The 15,000-nt window shown below is 47.8% G+C and overlaps 1 protein-coding gene across 1 annotated transcript in view; it reads right to left on the bottom strand.

Moving 5' to 3' along the window:
* The window catches only part of LOC119583197 (acanthoscurrin-2-like), an 11,727-nt gene extending 6,297 nt beyond the window's left edge, over positions 1-5,430 (bottom strand). Inside the window, exons 1-4 of the mRNA XM_037931675.1 lie at positions 5,362-5,430; positions 2,501-2,579; positions 2,445-2,467; positions 1,996-2,046 (exon numbers count right to left, since the gene is read on the bottom strand). Of these exons, the coding sequence (XP_037787603.1) occupies positions 1,996-2,046; positions 2,445-2,467; positions 2,501-2,579; positions 5,362-5,430 (222 nt within the window). The remainder of the gene's footprint in view (positions 1-1,995; positions 2,047-2,444; positions 2,468-2,500; positions 2,580-5,361) is intronic.
* Between the last annotated feature and the right edge of the window lie 9,570 nt (positions 5,431-15,000).

Here is a 15,000-nt window from a genome sequence, read left to right as displayed (position 1 = left end):
CCATACATTTTAAATTAATATATATGCATTTTATAAACATATATAATATTTAAAGCTATTGATTTTATATATATATAATATATATAATATATTATATATTATATATATTATATTATTATATATACATACACATACATATCATACTTATCTTTTAACATTTTGTCTGTGTAGGGCCATAGTACAAATACATGTCATATTTGAAAAATACGCTTTCCTTCTGTCACGTCAGTCTGGCATTTACATTTGTTGTAAAAAATGACAGCGAGACCCCCCCTCCCCCCCCCCACCCTTTTCCCCCCACTCCCCCCCTCGTTAACTTCACATTTCCTGTAGCGTACACATATTCACGTACACGCCTCATACACTCACGTACACACACACGTACAGCGTTTCCTCGGCTGGTAGTCCGTTTCTCCTTAAAAAAAAAAAAAAAAAACGTTCTTTTTCTTTGTGACTGGGGAAACGTATGGTGATGCTGTATAAAGACTCTGTTGTTCGTCGTCTTTTCCTCTCTCTTCTCTCTCTCTCTCCTCTCTCCCCTCTCCTTTTCCTTCCCCTCTCCCTTCTCTCTCTCTCTCTCTCTCTCCTCTCCCTCTCCTCTTCTTTTCCCCCTCTCTCCGCTTCCTCCTTCCCCCCCTCCCCCGTCCCTCCCCTCTCCCCCCATCTCTCTTTTCCCCCCTCCTTTCCCCCCCCCCTTCCTCCCCCCTTCCCTTCCCTTTCCCCCCTTTCCCCCCCCTCCCCCCTTCCCTCCCTCCTTCCCCTTTTTCCCCCCCTCCCCCCCTCCCTCCTTCCCTCCTCATTACCCTCCTTTCAGCGGCTCGCCTCCTCGGCTGAGTGGCCAGGGGCCTCGGCGCCCGTAATGGCTTTTAACTTCCGAGGTAATTACTACAGAAAGCGTAAACGACGATGTGTTTATGCCGGGGAATGAGTCTGTAAGTATTGGCATAAACATTATCGTGAGACTTAATGCCGGTTTTTTTTTTTCTTTTTTTTTTTTGTTTTTTTTTTTTTTTTTTTTTTTTTTTTTTTTTTTTTTTTTTTTTTTTGGGGGGGGGGTTGGGGGGTATTGGGCGTCTGTGGTTTTGGCTTCTGCATGTGTTTGTGTAGAAGGGGATCGCGTGTACATGTATTTTGACCCGTACAGGTAACCGCAGACTTATATACCTGTATTGGTACATGTAGGGAAACCCCGGGCTAACGGGGAATACACACATTTCCCGCCGAAATGTTTCCATACAAAAACCCTACATACAGCAGTGCATGCGTACATACACATACCAATACACACATGAACGCACACACATACATACACGGATATGCTCAAGCAAACACACACGGAAAGCGTCTCGTGAACATCGTGTCCCACTAACATACACGAATAACATTACGTGATAACATCGCGAAATAACAAAAAATAACATTGATAAAGAGAAACCTCGTTTTCTTTGTAGACGAAATTCCAGATTTTGAAGTGTTTTTTTTTCTTTTTTTTTTCTTTTTTTTTTCTTTTATTTATTTGTTTTCGTTTCTTGTTTCGTTGATTTTTTTAAAATGATTCCTCGTGATTTATTTTCGTTTCGTTTGTGGTTTCTTGTTTTTCCCGGTTTTTTTTTCCTTGTAATTTATTTTGGGGGGAAAATTTTTTTTTTTTTTTTTTTTTTTTTTTTTTTTTTTATTATTAATTTTTTTGGAATGTTTTTTTATTGTTTTTTATTTCTTGGTTTTTTAATAGATTTTTTTTTTTTTTTTTTTTTTTTGAGCATGATATCCCTTTCCTTCCTTCCCTCCCCCCCCCTCTCTCTCTCTCTCTCTCTCTCTCTCTCTCCTCTCTCCTCTCTCTCCTCCTCTTCCCCCTCTTTCCTCTCTCCCCTTTTCTCTCTCCTCCTCTCCCCTCTCTCTCTCCCCTCTCTCTCTCTCTCACTCTCCTCTCTCTCTCTCCTCTCTCTCCCCTTTTCTCTCTCTCTCTCTCTCTCTCCTCCTCTCTCATCTCCCCCCCTCCCTCCCTCCCCCTCCCCCCCCTTCCCTTCCCCCCCCTCCCCCCCCCCCCCCCCCCTCTCTCTTTTCTCTCTCTCTCTCTCTCTCTTTTCTCTCTCTCCTCTCCTCTCTCTCTCTCCTCTCTCTCTCTTCTTCCCCCTCTTCTCTCTCTTCTCCCCTTCCTGGTTACCCCAAGCTCTTGTTTAACCTTAAAAAAGAAATATCCTTGCCTACTGTTCGTGTACGTGGGAATGTTTGAATGCGTGTACGCGTCCTGTGTTTGTGTGCGTGTGTACATGGACGTATACCCATCCGTGTACGTATATTTAAAGCCACAGATACTTATAAATATCCAGAACAGAACGGAAATGTACTCCCCTACCCCCCTCCCTCCCACCCACCCACCCCCTTCCCCCTCCTTCCCTCACCTACCTCTTCCTACCCCCCCTCCTACCCCCTCCTACCCCCCCCCCTCCTACCCCCCTCCCCCCCCCTACCCTCTCCTTCCCTCACCTACCTCCTCGACCCCCCCCTCCCCCCCCCCCTCCTACCCCCCCCCCCCCCTCCCCCCTCCCCCTCCCCCTTCCCTCTCCATTTCGAAGTTTCTCGATGCGGGAGATAACACAGCATCAAATTATCTCGCTTTTTTCCCCCCTCGGTTCGTCAGCCACAAAAGAGCTCGTGACGTCACAGTCGGGATGCAAGATTCAGTCTCGGAGGCAGATTAGTGTCATTTCAGGGGATTGGGGTTGTGGCTCTCTCTCTCTCTCTCTCTCTCTCCTTTTCCCCTTTTCTCTCTCTCTCTTCCGCTCTCTCTCTTCCTCCTCTCTCCTCTCCTTCTCTCTCCTCTTTTTCTCTCTCTTCTCCTCCTCTCTCTCTCTCTCTCTCTCTCTTTTCCCTCTCTCTCTTCTTCTCTTCTCTCTCTCTCTCTCTTTCTCCCCTCTCTCTCCTTCTCTCTCTCTCCCCCACTCTCTCCCCCTCTCTCTCCTCTCTTCCCCTCTCTCTCCCCTCCTTTCTCTCTCACTTTCTCTCCTCCCTCTCTCTCTCTCTCCTTCTCCTCGCTTCTTCTTTCTTTCTTTCCTTATTTTTTCTCTGCTTTGTTTCTTTTTTTCTTAGTTTTTTTTTTTCAATATCCTTTTCTCTCTCTTGTTTATTAATTATCTCCCTTTTTCTATTTCTTGCCTTTCTCCATTTTTTTACTAATTGCCTTTCTTCCTCTTTCATTTATCTTCTTCAATCTCCCTTTTTCTTGTCAGTATCTTCTCAGTATCTATCTATCTAATATCTATTTCAGTATCTATCTGTTCTTCCTGCCCCTTCTCCCTCTCCCCCTTCGTCTTCATCTATCTCCCTCTCCTTCCCTCCCTCCATCACCATCTTCATTTCCATCTATCTCCCTCCCTCTCCCTCTCCATCTATCTCCCCCTCCCTCCCTCCCTTCCTCCTTCCATCCCTCCCCTCTCTCCCTCTTCATCCGAACAGGATACAGCGAAACAGAACATGGTCGGACGCGTGAAAATCCCCGTTTAATTTCGGTTGTTCCCCCGGGCAGTAAAAAAAAAATCAGTATCGGGTCACAATTATCCGATGAAGACGCCCCCCCCCCCCTACCTCGCCCGGGTCAGCCGCTGAGACCAGTACAGGTTGTGAAAAGCAGGTGAGGGTTAGGGTCAGCAGGTCAACGGAGTGCCTTCGGGGTCAGCGGGTGACACTCACGAAACGCTGTCAGTTCTGTCGCTTTCGTGTGAGCGGAGGTATGGGCGTGCGGGGGGGGGGGGCGATACTCACGCACGCAAGGGGAGAGATGGATGGACAGGCAGGGAGGGAGGGAAGGGAGGCACACACACACACACACACACACACACAAACACACACCCACACACACACACACACACAACACACACACACACACACAAACACACAACACACACACACACACAACACACCCCAAAACACACACACCACACACCCCACACAAAACTCTCTCTATCTCTCCCTCCCTCCCTCCCTTCCTCTCCCCTCCCCTCCCTCCCTCCCTTCCTCTCTCTCCTCTCTCTCTCTCTCTCCCTCGCGCTAACAAACCCATTCAAAACAAACCGAGCAACGCACCTCCAAGCACAAAGCACGCAGGATTGAGCGTAAAGAAAATCGTGCATTTCAGCCTGCAATTGCAAATGAAAAACTACACCCACTCGCAGGCGCACAACAGAGATTCTCTCATGCAACTAACTGTCTACGCACTTGCCCCGACTTTCCCACACCATGCAGACGCCGTGCATGACTGGGGAGTGTTTTTGCCCTTGGGGGGGGGGGGTGTAGAGGGGAAAGGGGGAGGGGGTGGAGGGGGGAGGGGGCGTGGCTTGCGGAGTCTAAAGTCCTTTCTTGAAAATACCATAAAGTGCTTTTCATTCCTGGGGCGATTGCGCCTCTCTCTCTCTCTCTCTCTCTCTCTCTTCTCTCTCTCTCTCTCTCTCTCTCTCTCTCTCTCTCCCCTCTCTCTCTCTCTCCCCTTTCTCTCTCTTTCTCTCCTCTTTTCTCTCTCCACCCCTTCTTTCTTCTTTCTCTCTCTTTCTCTCTTTTTTTCTGTTTCTCTCTTTTTCTGTTTCTCCTCTCTCTCTTTTCTCTCCCTCTCTCATCTCTCTCCCCTCTCTCCCCTCTCTCTCTCTCTCTCTCCTCTCTCTCTCTCTCTCCCGTCTCCTCTCTCTCTCTCTCTCTCTCTCTCTTCCCTTCTCTCTCTCTTCCTCTCTCTCTCTCCCCTCTCTCTTCCTCCCCTCTCTCTCTCTCTCTCTCCTGTACTACCTCCGGGCTAGTACGTGGTAACGTGTCGGCCTCTTCATCCGAGGGGTCGGCGTTCGCGCCCCGCCCGGCGCGAGGAAGTTGCAAACTGTCGCCTGGAGGTTACTGCTGTGGCTGGGCACCACGGCGGGGAAGGACTCGGTTCAGCAGAGTCAGCAGCAGCTGACACCCGTGAGCAAAATCAAGCAGACAGTATATCACACCAAGAAGATCCATTGTATCAAATGGAATCCAAACCCAAAATAAACTAACTAACTAACTCTCTCTCTCTCTCTCTCCCCTCTCTCTCCCCTCTCTCTCATCCTCTCCTCTCCCCCCCACTCCCTCTCTCTCTCTCTCTCTTCTCCTCTTCTCTCTCTCTCTCTTTCTCTCTCTCTTTCTCTCTCTCTCTCTCTCTCTCTCTCTCTCTCTCTCTCTCTCTCTCTCCCTCTCTCTCTCTCTCTCTTTGTTGGAAAACGCAAGACCTTACAATTAAATTTAACGGCAATGATTTTAGATAATATTTCTGATAACTTTCTAACAGTCGCATAGACCTACTATTTACTAGGCCTACTCATACAAAAAAACGTTGTTGTAGCAGTCATAACTAACCATTACTACAATCCCAGAGTCAGAGAGTAAGATAGTTACAACTGTCACGACCACGATTATCGCTGTCATGGTTGTCATAAGCATCATTATTTTAAGTGATATATAATATCCCTCCTAATTTTGAAGTAATTTTTTTTTCTTTTTGTTTTAGGTGGGTCTACGGCTGAGAAGGAGTAATTAGCGAGGCAGAGACCGTAATTAACGCGTCACGGAGCTAATGAGGTAAAACAAAGTACCGGAATTTTGAGGTTTGGTGACAGTCTTGAGAAAAAAAAAATGCTTAGAAACAACTATTTAAAAAAAGTTGATAAATGCTTCTTATCATACGGATTTATAAACTTGTAAGTGATATTAAGTGTGGAGGCGAAAAATGAATATATTTGGAAATATGTGGATTTTTTATATCATTCACGGGGCACGCACACGCATACGTACACGGACACGTAAACGCACACGCACACGCACACGCACACGCACACGCACACGCACACGCACACGCACACGCACACGCACACGCACACGCACACGCACACGCACACACACACACACCACACACACACACACAAACAAACACAAACGCACACCACAAACAAACAAACAAACACAATCAACATACCTCGATCATAAACACCTTAACGCCAGGTGTGAGACGACGAACAAAAACATTATTTGTTTGTATTTGCGGAGACATGTTCTCCGTCACCTGCGCTCGGGAAGACAAACGAAGGAGGTGAAAGGGAGGAAAGAAGAGAGGGAGAAGGGAGATGAAGAGAATTAAGGAGAAGGATGGAAGGAAAGGAGGAAGAGAGAGATGATAACAAAAATGGAAGGGTAGGAGAAAGGGAGGGGTGGTGAGAAGTAAGGGAAAGAAAGAGAGAGAGAGAGAGAGAGAGAGAGAGAGAGAGAGAGAGAGAGAGAGAGAGAGAGAGAGAGAGAGAGAGAGAGAGAGAGAGAGAATAAATGCTAAAAAAGGGAGAAAGAGAAAGAGAGACGAAGAAGAATGGACAAAAAGAAGAGAGAAAGAGAGAAAAACAAAAGAAGAAGAAACGACAAGAAAGAAGAGAAGAGAAATGATAATGAAAAGGGGAAAGAGACGAAGGACCAATAATGACGAAGGAGAAGAACAGGTGGTCGATCCTCCTCTCTCTCTCTCTCTCTCTCTCTCTCTCTCTCTCTCTCTCTCTCTCTCTCTCTCTCTCTCATCTCTCCTCTCTCTCTCTCTCTCTCTCCTCTCTCTTCTCTCTCTCTCTCTCTCTCTCTCTCTCCCCTTCTCTTCTCCCCTCTCTCTCTCTGTTCCCTTTCGCCTCCTCTTTTTTTGTCTCTTTTCTACTTTCCTCTCGTTTCTTTTCTTTCTCCTCCTGTCTTCTCCTTCGTTTTTACCATTATTTTTTTTCCTCTTCCTCCCTCTTTTTCCTTTTCTTATTTATTCTTTGTCCTTTCCTTCTATTCTTGCTTTCCCCTGCTTCGTCTCTTCCTCCCCAATTTTCTTTTTCTCTCCTCTTTCTCTCCCTCTTTCACTTCACATAGTTTGATCTGTTGACACCTGAAAATCCCATATATATATATATATATATATATATATATTATATATATATATATATATATATATATAATATATATATATATATTATATATATATATGGATAGATAAATAAATAAATGAATATATATATATATATATATATATATATATATATATATATATATATATATAATTATTTATTTAAACACCCACTTGACACATTCTCTCATTCTCTCACTCTTACCCTCATAAACCTCAATACTGTTCGATGGGAAAAAGTTTATCCTCCTCATCTGACCTGGCTTCACCTCACACCTCCCCCCCCCCTTTCTCTGTGTCTCTAACCCCCTCCTCCCCCCTACGCCCTCGATCGACCAACCGGTTCGCCCACGACCTCTTCAACTTTGACCTTTCCGAGGCCAACATGACCTTACGCGACCTGGCAGGGGTCACTGTTCGGTCTCGATTTGTTATCATTGATGGTCAGTTAATATACATTTTTGTTTGTTCTGTGTTGATTTTGTTTTAGGTATATTTATTATATCTTTTGTGGTTTTGTTTTTGTTTTTTTTCTTTTTTTTTTATTACGTGTCAGAATGACTCTCTCTCTCTCTCTCTCTCTCTCTCTCTCTCTCTCTCTCTCTCTCTCTCTCTCTCTCTCTCTCTCTCTCTCTCTCTCTCTCTCACTCACTCACTCACTCACTCACTCACTCACTCCCTCCCTCCCTCCCTCCCTCCCTCCCTCCCTCCCTCCCTCCCCTCCCTCCGTCCCTCCCTCCCTCCCTCCTCCCTCCCCTCCTCCTCCTTCGTCTTGTCACCTCGTTTCCCGCGCTTCCGGTCACCTTTGACCTGAGTTGACCCCGCCCGTTGCCTTGCCTGGTTAATCCTTCATTGGGTCAATTTCACCCTGATTAAGACTTCCTGTTAAAGGGTTAAAGTCTTGATAAATGTGTTTGTTTGTTTGTTTGAATGTGTGTGTGTGTGTGTGTCTGTGTGTGTGTGTGTGTGTGTGTGTGTGTGTGTGTGTGTGTGTGTGTGTGTGTGTGTGTGTGTGTGTGTGTGTGCGCGTGTGCATACATATATTAATGTGTGCGTGTATGTAAGTGATCATAAGTACATTTATATATCTTCTGCCGGGTGCACATTACCTTCTGCAAAGTGCACACGTCTTGCAAAAATGGAAAGCATTGTCCATTTTTCAAACACAAGCATTGTTTCTCTTTCCTCTCTCTTTCTCTCTCTATCCATCTCTCTTTCCTTCTTTCGTCATCAATCTCTCTCCTTCTCCCTCTCTTTTCTTCTTTCATAAACGTGCCACTAAATTCCTTGCAACAAATCATAAAGTACCTTGGAGGTTAGTTTGCAGAAGAGAGAGAGAGGGAGAGGGAAGGAGGGAGGGAGGGAGAGGGAGACGGAGACGGAGACGGAAGAGGGAGAGGGGGAGAGAGAGGGAGAGGGAGAGGGAGAGATGGAGAGAGAGACAAGGAGAGAAGAGGGAAAAGAGATAGGTAGAAAGAAAGAAAGAAACGATAAAGTAAGAGAGCGAGAAAGCAAGAAAAAGACCGAGAAAGAAAAAGAGAAATGGAGACAAAAGAGAAAGTGATAGCCAAGAGTAAAGGGGAGACAGAAGAGAAAGAGAAAGGGACAGAGAGAGAGGGAAAAGGGAGAGACACGTGTCGACAACCGGCCTGAGACTCCCCCCCCCCCCCCGGAAAGCCACGTTGCTTTGTTATGTGAAGATTAGGAGGGGGGTAGGGAGGGAGGGGGGGTGGGAGGGAGTTGGAAGGGAGGTTGGGAGAAAGGGAGGGAGAAGGGATAGGGAGGAAGGGAAGGAAGGGGAAGGGAGGGATAGAGGAAGGAGGGGAGGGAGGGGGGGAGGGAGGGAGGGAAGGGAAGGAGGGAAAGAGTGAGGGAGAAAGATAAGGAAGGAGTGAAGGAGAAAGGGAAGGATGAGGGAGGAAAGGAGGGAGGGAGAAAGGGAAGGAGGGAGAGAGGAAAGTAGAAAGAAAGGAGGCAGAGAAAAAAGGGAAGGTAATGAGGGAGAAAGGAGAAGAAAGGGAAGATAGCAGAAAGGGAGAAAGGAAAATAGAGAGGGAGGGAGAAGAGATGGAACGAAGAGCATGGAGGTGGGCGGAACGAAGGAGAGAGAGTAGGAAGAGACGAGAAGGGAAGAAGAAAGACAGAGAGAAGAGGAAAAAGAAAGATTTCACTTAGAAAAGGTAGTAATTAAGGTAGAGAGAGAAAGGGGAGAATAAATAATTGAAAAAAGGTGAGAAAAGCGAGTGCAGTGTTGCATCTTTATCACAATCTTATCTTTCTTTCTTTATTTAAAATATTTACAACTGTGTTTTTACTTTATTTGTCGGTGATAGCCTTTTGCAGTATGATTAGAGTGTGTTTGTATTTTTTCTTTGTTGTCTTTTTATATCATTCATATTTGCCTTTATATTCATTTGCATTGGGTATGGTGTGTGTGTGTGTGTGTGTGTGTATGTGTGTGTGTGTGTGTGTGTGTGTGTGTGTGTGTGTGTGGTGTGTCGTGTGTGTGTGTGTATGTGTGTGTGTGTGGTGTGTTGTGTGTGTGTGTGTATGTGTGTGTGGCTGTGTGTGTGTGGTGTGGGTGCGTGTGTGTGGGTTGTGTGTTTAATGTGTGTTTGTAGGGTTGAGTGTGTGTTGTGAGTGTGTGTGTGTGTGTGTGTGTTGTGTGTGTGTGTGTGTGTGTGTGTGTGTGTGTGTGTGTATGTGTGTGTGTGTGTATGTGTGTGTGAGTGTGTGTGCGTGTGTACGTATTTATATATTTTTTCTATTTTGTTGCTATTATCTTTGAGCCGGCATGCATGTGCAATGGAATTTCCCTTCTCAATACAAAGAAACACAAAAATGCAAATGGAGTGGGAAGAGGAACAGGATAATTAAGGACGAAGAAAGGAAGAGGAAGGAAAAAGATGATTACGGGGGAGGGGGGGGAGGGGGAAGGAAAGGAGGGAGAGAGGGAGGGAGGGAGAGAGAGAGGGAGAAAGAGAGGGAGAAAGAGAGATAGAGCGAGAGATAGAGCGAGAGAGATAGAGCAGAGATAGAGAGAGAGAGAGAGAAATAGAGAGAAAGAGAGAAAAGGAAGGGAGGGAGGGAGGGACTAGGGAGGGAGGGAGGGACTGAGGGAGGGAGGGAGGGGGGAGGGGGTAATGGAGGGTTCCACCTGAGGGGAGAGAGAGACAGAGAGGAATCGGTCGGTAGGGAAGGGGGAGGGGGGGGAGGGGGAGGGGGAAGCGTAAGGCATGTGACCCCCTGACCTTTCACCCCCGTGCTTCTCCCTCCCCCTCTCTCCCCTCCCCCCCTCCCCCCCTCCTCGCTTGTTCCTATGATTGACCCAACGTGATGACGTGTAAGGAGTGGTGGTGAGGGGGGGAGGGGGAAAGGGAGGAAGGGGAGGGGGGAAAGGGAGGAAGGGGGGGGGTCGTGACGGATATAGGTCGTCGTTCATAATGTTTGTTTTTGTTAGACGGTGCGGAAAGGATGGGTGGGGGGAGAGGGGGAGGAGGAGGGGGAGGAGAAAGAGGTAGAGTGCGGGAAACGGTTGGGGAAATGGGGGGAAATTGGTGGGGGAGGAGAGTAAGAGGGGGGGGGGAGATGTTGAACGAGAGAGAAGGAGGGAGAGAGAGAGAGAGAGAGAGAGGAGAGGGAGAGAGAAGAGAAAAGGGGGGAGAGAGAGAGAGAGAAGAGAGAGAGGAGAGAGAGAGAGGAGAGGAGAGGAGAGAGAGAGAGAGGGGAAAAGAGGAGACGAGACCAGGACAGACAGACACAGACAGGGACCGACAGCGATCCCCACGAGGGAAGAGAGCGAGGGCGCGAGCAAGCGAGACACAGAGCAAGTAGGATCGGAGACCCACTGCGGGCGGCCCGACGGAGGAGCCGACGGAGGAGCCGACGGAGGAGTCCCAAGGAGTCCCAAGGAGTCCCAAGGAGTCCCAAGGAATCCCAAGGAGTCCCAAGGAGTCCCAAGGAGTCCCAAGGAGTCCCAAGGAGTCCCAGGGAGTCCCAAGGAGTCCCAAGGAGTCCCAAGAAGACCCAGGGAGTCCCAAAGAGTCCCAAGGAGTCCCAAGGAGTCCCAAGGAGTCCTAGGGAGTCCCAAAGAGTCCCAAGGAGTCCCAAGGAGTCCCAAGGAGTCCCAAGGGAGTCCCAAGGAGTCCCAAGGAGTCCCAGGGAGTCTGGCGAAGGCATCGGAGTCGGCGGCTTCCGTGTCGTGACGAAGGCAACCTCTGGGGCGCGTTTCACTACTTCCGGCGGCGGGAAGTTGGGCACAAAGGCCTATTTGTGGATCTGGCTCGGGGCTCGGGGGTGGGGGGGGGGGGGTTGCTGGCGGGTGGGGGCTCTCTCTCCCTCGCTCGCTCGATCTTGCTTTTATTTCTCTCCCTTTTTTTCTCTCTCTATTTCTCTCTCTTTTTTCTCTCTCTCTATTTCTCTCTCTTTTTTTCTCTCTCTTTATTTCTCTCTCTCTTTTTCTCTCTCTTTATTTCTCTCTCCCCATCCCTCCCTCCCTTCTCTTCCTCCCCCCTCCCCCCTTTTTGTCCTCCTCCTTACCCTCTCCCAAAAAAAACAATAAAAACAAAAACAAATCTATCCCACAACCTCTCCCTTCTCCTCCCCCCTCCCCTCCCCCCCTTCCCCCCTCCCCTCCCCTCCCCTCCCTACCTCTTCCCCACCCCTTCCCCTCCACTCCCTACCCCCTTCCCCTCCCCTTCCCCTACCCTCCCCCCCTCCCCACCCCTTCCCCTCCACGCCTCCCCTGACCTACCCCTCCCCCATCCCCCTTCCCCCTCCTCCCCCTCCCCCTCCGCCAAAACACATTAGCCAGGTTTGCCGAGGAATTCCGAGTTCAATTAAGGTGCCTGTTCTTGTTCTTGTTCCTGTTCTTCACATTCTTGTTCAAATTCCTGGTCTGGTTCTGTTCTTGTTAACATTCTTTTTCACTTTTTTTTTCAAATTCCTGTTCTTGTTCTGTTCAAATTCTTTTTGTTCACATTCTTGTTCCTGTTCTTGCTCCTGTTTCTGTTCTTGTTCTTGTTCAAATTCCTCTTCTTGTTCCTGTTCTTGTTCTTGTTCAAATTCCTTTTTCCTGTTCTTGTTCTTGTTCAAATTCCTTTTTCCTGTTCTTGTTCTTGTTCAAATTCCTGTTCTTGCTCCTGGTCTTGTTCTTGTTCAAATTCCTTTTTCCTGTTCTTGTTCTTGTTCAAATTCCTTTTTCATGTTCTTGTTCTTGTTCAAATTCCTTTTTCCTGTTCTTGTTCTTGTTCAAATTCCTTTTTCCTGTTCCTGTTCTTGTTCAAATTCCCTTTTTTCCTGTTCTTGTTCTTGTTCAAATTCCTGTTCTTGCTCCTGTTCTTGTTCTTGTTCAAATTCCTTTTTCCTGTTCTTGTTCTTGTTCAAATTCCTTTTTCCTGTTCTTGTTCTTGTTCAAATTCCTTTTTCCTGTTCTTGTTCTTGTTCAAATTCCTTTTTTCCTGTTCAGGTTCTTGTTCAAATTCCTTTTTCCTGTTCTTGTTCTTGTTCAAATTCCGTTTTCCTGTTCTTGTTCTTGTTCAAATTCCTTTTTCCTGTTCTTGTTTCTTCGTTCAAATTCATTTTTCCTGTTCGTGTTCTTGTTCAAATTCCTTTTCTTGTCCTGTTCTTGTTCTTGTTCAAATTCCTTTTTCCTGTTCTTGTTCTTGTTCAAATTCCTTTTTCCTGTTCTTGTTCTTGTTCAAATTCCTTTTTCCTGTTCTTGTTCTTGTTCAAATTCCTTTTTCCTGTTCTTGTTCTTGTTCAAATTCCTTTTTCCTGTTCAGGTTCTTGTTCAAATTCCTTTTTCCTGTTCCTGTTCTTGTTCAAATTCCTTTTTCCTGTTCTTGTTCTTGTTCAAATTCCTTTTTCCTGTTCTTGTTCTTGTTCAAATTCCTTTTTCCTGTTCTTGTTCTTGTTCAAATTCCTTTTTCCTGTCTTGTTCTGGTCTGACTCCCGTTGTGCTCGCGTCGGCCGAGGCGCGTCTCCCCGCCGCCGGGAGCGATTTTTGACAATTTTTGACGCGTTTTCCAAAAGGGAAAATTGGGATTCTTCTTAAGGGTTTTTAAGGGATGAAGTTTTTTTTTTTTCATTGTTTTTGTCTTGTGTTTTATTTTCCTATTTGCTTTTTTTCTTCTTCTTCTTCTTCTTTTCTTCTGCTTCCTTTTCCTATTTTTCGATTTTCTTTTCTCATTTTATTATTCCTTTTATATTCTTTTTCACTTCTTTTAAACTTATTAATATCTTCCCCATATTCGTTCTGTGGTATCTTCGTTTATTGCCTTTTTTATTGCCTTTCTCCTCCTCCTCATTCTTTATTTTGGGAATTAAAGAAGAAAAGAAAAAAAAAATTATCTCGGGAGTAAATTACATTTTTCTTTTTTCTCTCTTTCTTCTTCTTTTTTTTCTTTCTTTTCTTTGTTCCTCCTTCCACCTCTTTCGTTTCCCAGACATCTCGCTTCTACTTCTTTTTATCGCTTTTCACTTAGTTCCATTTTCGTGGGACGTGTAAAGAGGAGGAGAAGCTGGGGGGGGGGGGGGGGGGGGGAGGGGGGGGGAAAGGAGAAAAAGAAGGTATTGAAGAATAATTTCTCTTCCCTCTTTCCCCCCTCTCTCTCTCCTCTCTCTCCTCTCTCTCTCCCCCCCCCTCCCCCCCCCCCTCTCCCCCTCCGCCCCTCCCCGTCTCCCTTTCCCCCCCCCCCCCCCTTCTTCCCTCCCCCCCACTCCCCCTTCCCCCTTTTTCCCCCCCCTTACCCCTTTCTCCCTCCTGCTTCTCCCTCTGTCTCTCCCTGTCTCCCCTCTCTCTCTCTCTCTTCCCCTCTCTCTCTCTCCTCTCTCTCTCTCTCTCCTCTCTCTTTCTCCTCTCTTCTCCTTCAAGTTACTGATAGGTTCGGGGAGCGGCATGACCCCGACCGAACGCAATTTTAAAACGATGCAGACTACGGAAAACCAGGAGGGGTGCGGGGGGTTGGGGGGGGTGGAGGGTGTTTTTTTTTGCGGGGGTTTGGGGGTGGCGGGGGGTTGGGGGGGTGGGGGGGGTTTTTGGGGTTTGGGGGTGTGAGGGGGTGAGCGGGGCGTTTGGGGTCGGAGTAGGGGGGTTTAACAGGGGTTTCTGGGGTGTGAAGGTGTTGATGGGGGTTGGGGTTGGGTGTTGATGAGGGCTGAGGGTGTTGATGGGGGTGTTGGGGGGTGAGAGGGTGTTGATGGGGGTGTTGGGGTCGAAGTAGAGGGTCTACAGGGGTTTCTGGGGAGGGTGGAAAGGGGGTTGAAGGTGGGGATTGGGACGTGGCGGAGAAAGGGAAGGGAGGATTCAAGAAGTGGGGAAGTTCAGGGCGTTCGAGGGAGGTATTCAGGGTGGTGGTGGGGGGGGGAGGAGGGAGAATTCAGGGAGGGGGGGGTTGAGGGGAGGATCAGGGGGGGGTCAAGGAGGTTGCATGGGGGTGTGGGGGAGAGAGATGTGGGGGAGCGGGGAGGTTACTTACAAGCACGACACCACTCAGTGTCCCTTTAAAGGGGCCCCCCACCTCGTCGTTGTGTGTGTGGTGGGGTGTGTGGTGTGTGTGTGGCGGCGTTGGGGCGTGCGTCGTGCGTGGTGCTGTGTGCGTGCGTGTGTATATATAATACATTCATGCTTATGTATATGCATTTCTCATTCGATGTACGTTCTTGCGTTTGTTCATTCGTGCGTGCGTTGCGTGCGTGTGCTTGTCCGTTCGTGAGACGGAGGAGACAATGTGCTAGGGAAAGACGAGCTCGACAGGTGAGTGAGTGATTAAGCCTCTCAGGTAAATAGGCTCGAATATTGTGAAAGAAAAGGAGGGATGGGGAGGAGAGAGAGGAAGGGAGAGGGGGAAAGGGGCAGGGGGGGGGGGAAGGGGGGAGGAGGGAGAGAGTGGGGGAGAGAGGGGAGGGGCTGGGAGAGAGAGGGAGGGGAAGGGGGAGAGGAGAGAGAGAGGAGAGATAGAAAAGAGGGGGAGAGACATGGAGAGAGGGGGAAGAGAAATGGGAAAGAGGGAGAGATAGGAAAAAAGAAGGGGGGGGAGAGGGGGGGGGGGGTGGAGAGGGAAAGGGGGGAGGGGGAG

Source organism: Penaeus monodon, chromosome 17 (assembly GCF_015228065.2).
Source record: "Penaeus monodon isolate SGIC_2016 chromosome 17, NSTDA_Pmon_1, whole genome shotgun sequence".
In the NCBI taxonomy this organism is placed as follows: Eukaryota; Metazoa; Arthropoda; class Malacostraca; order Decapoda; family Penaeidae; genus Penaeus; species Penaeus monodon.
Note: the sequence above shows the minus strand (reverse complement) of the source record. Positions and strands in the feature narration are given on the sequence as shown.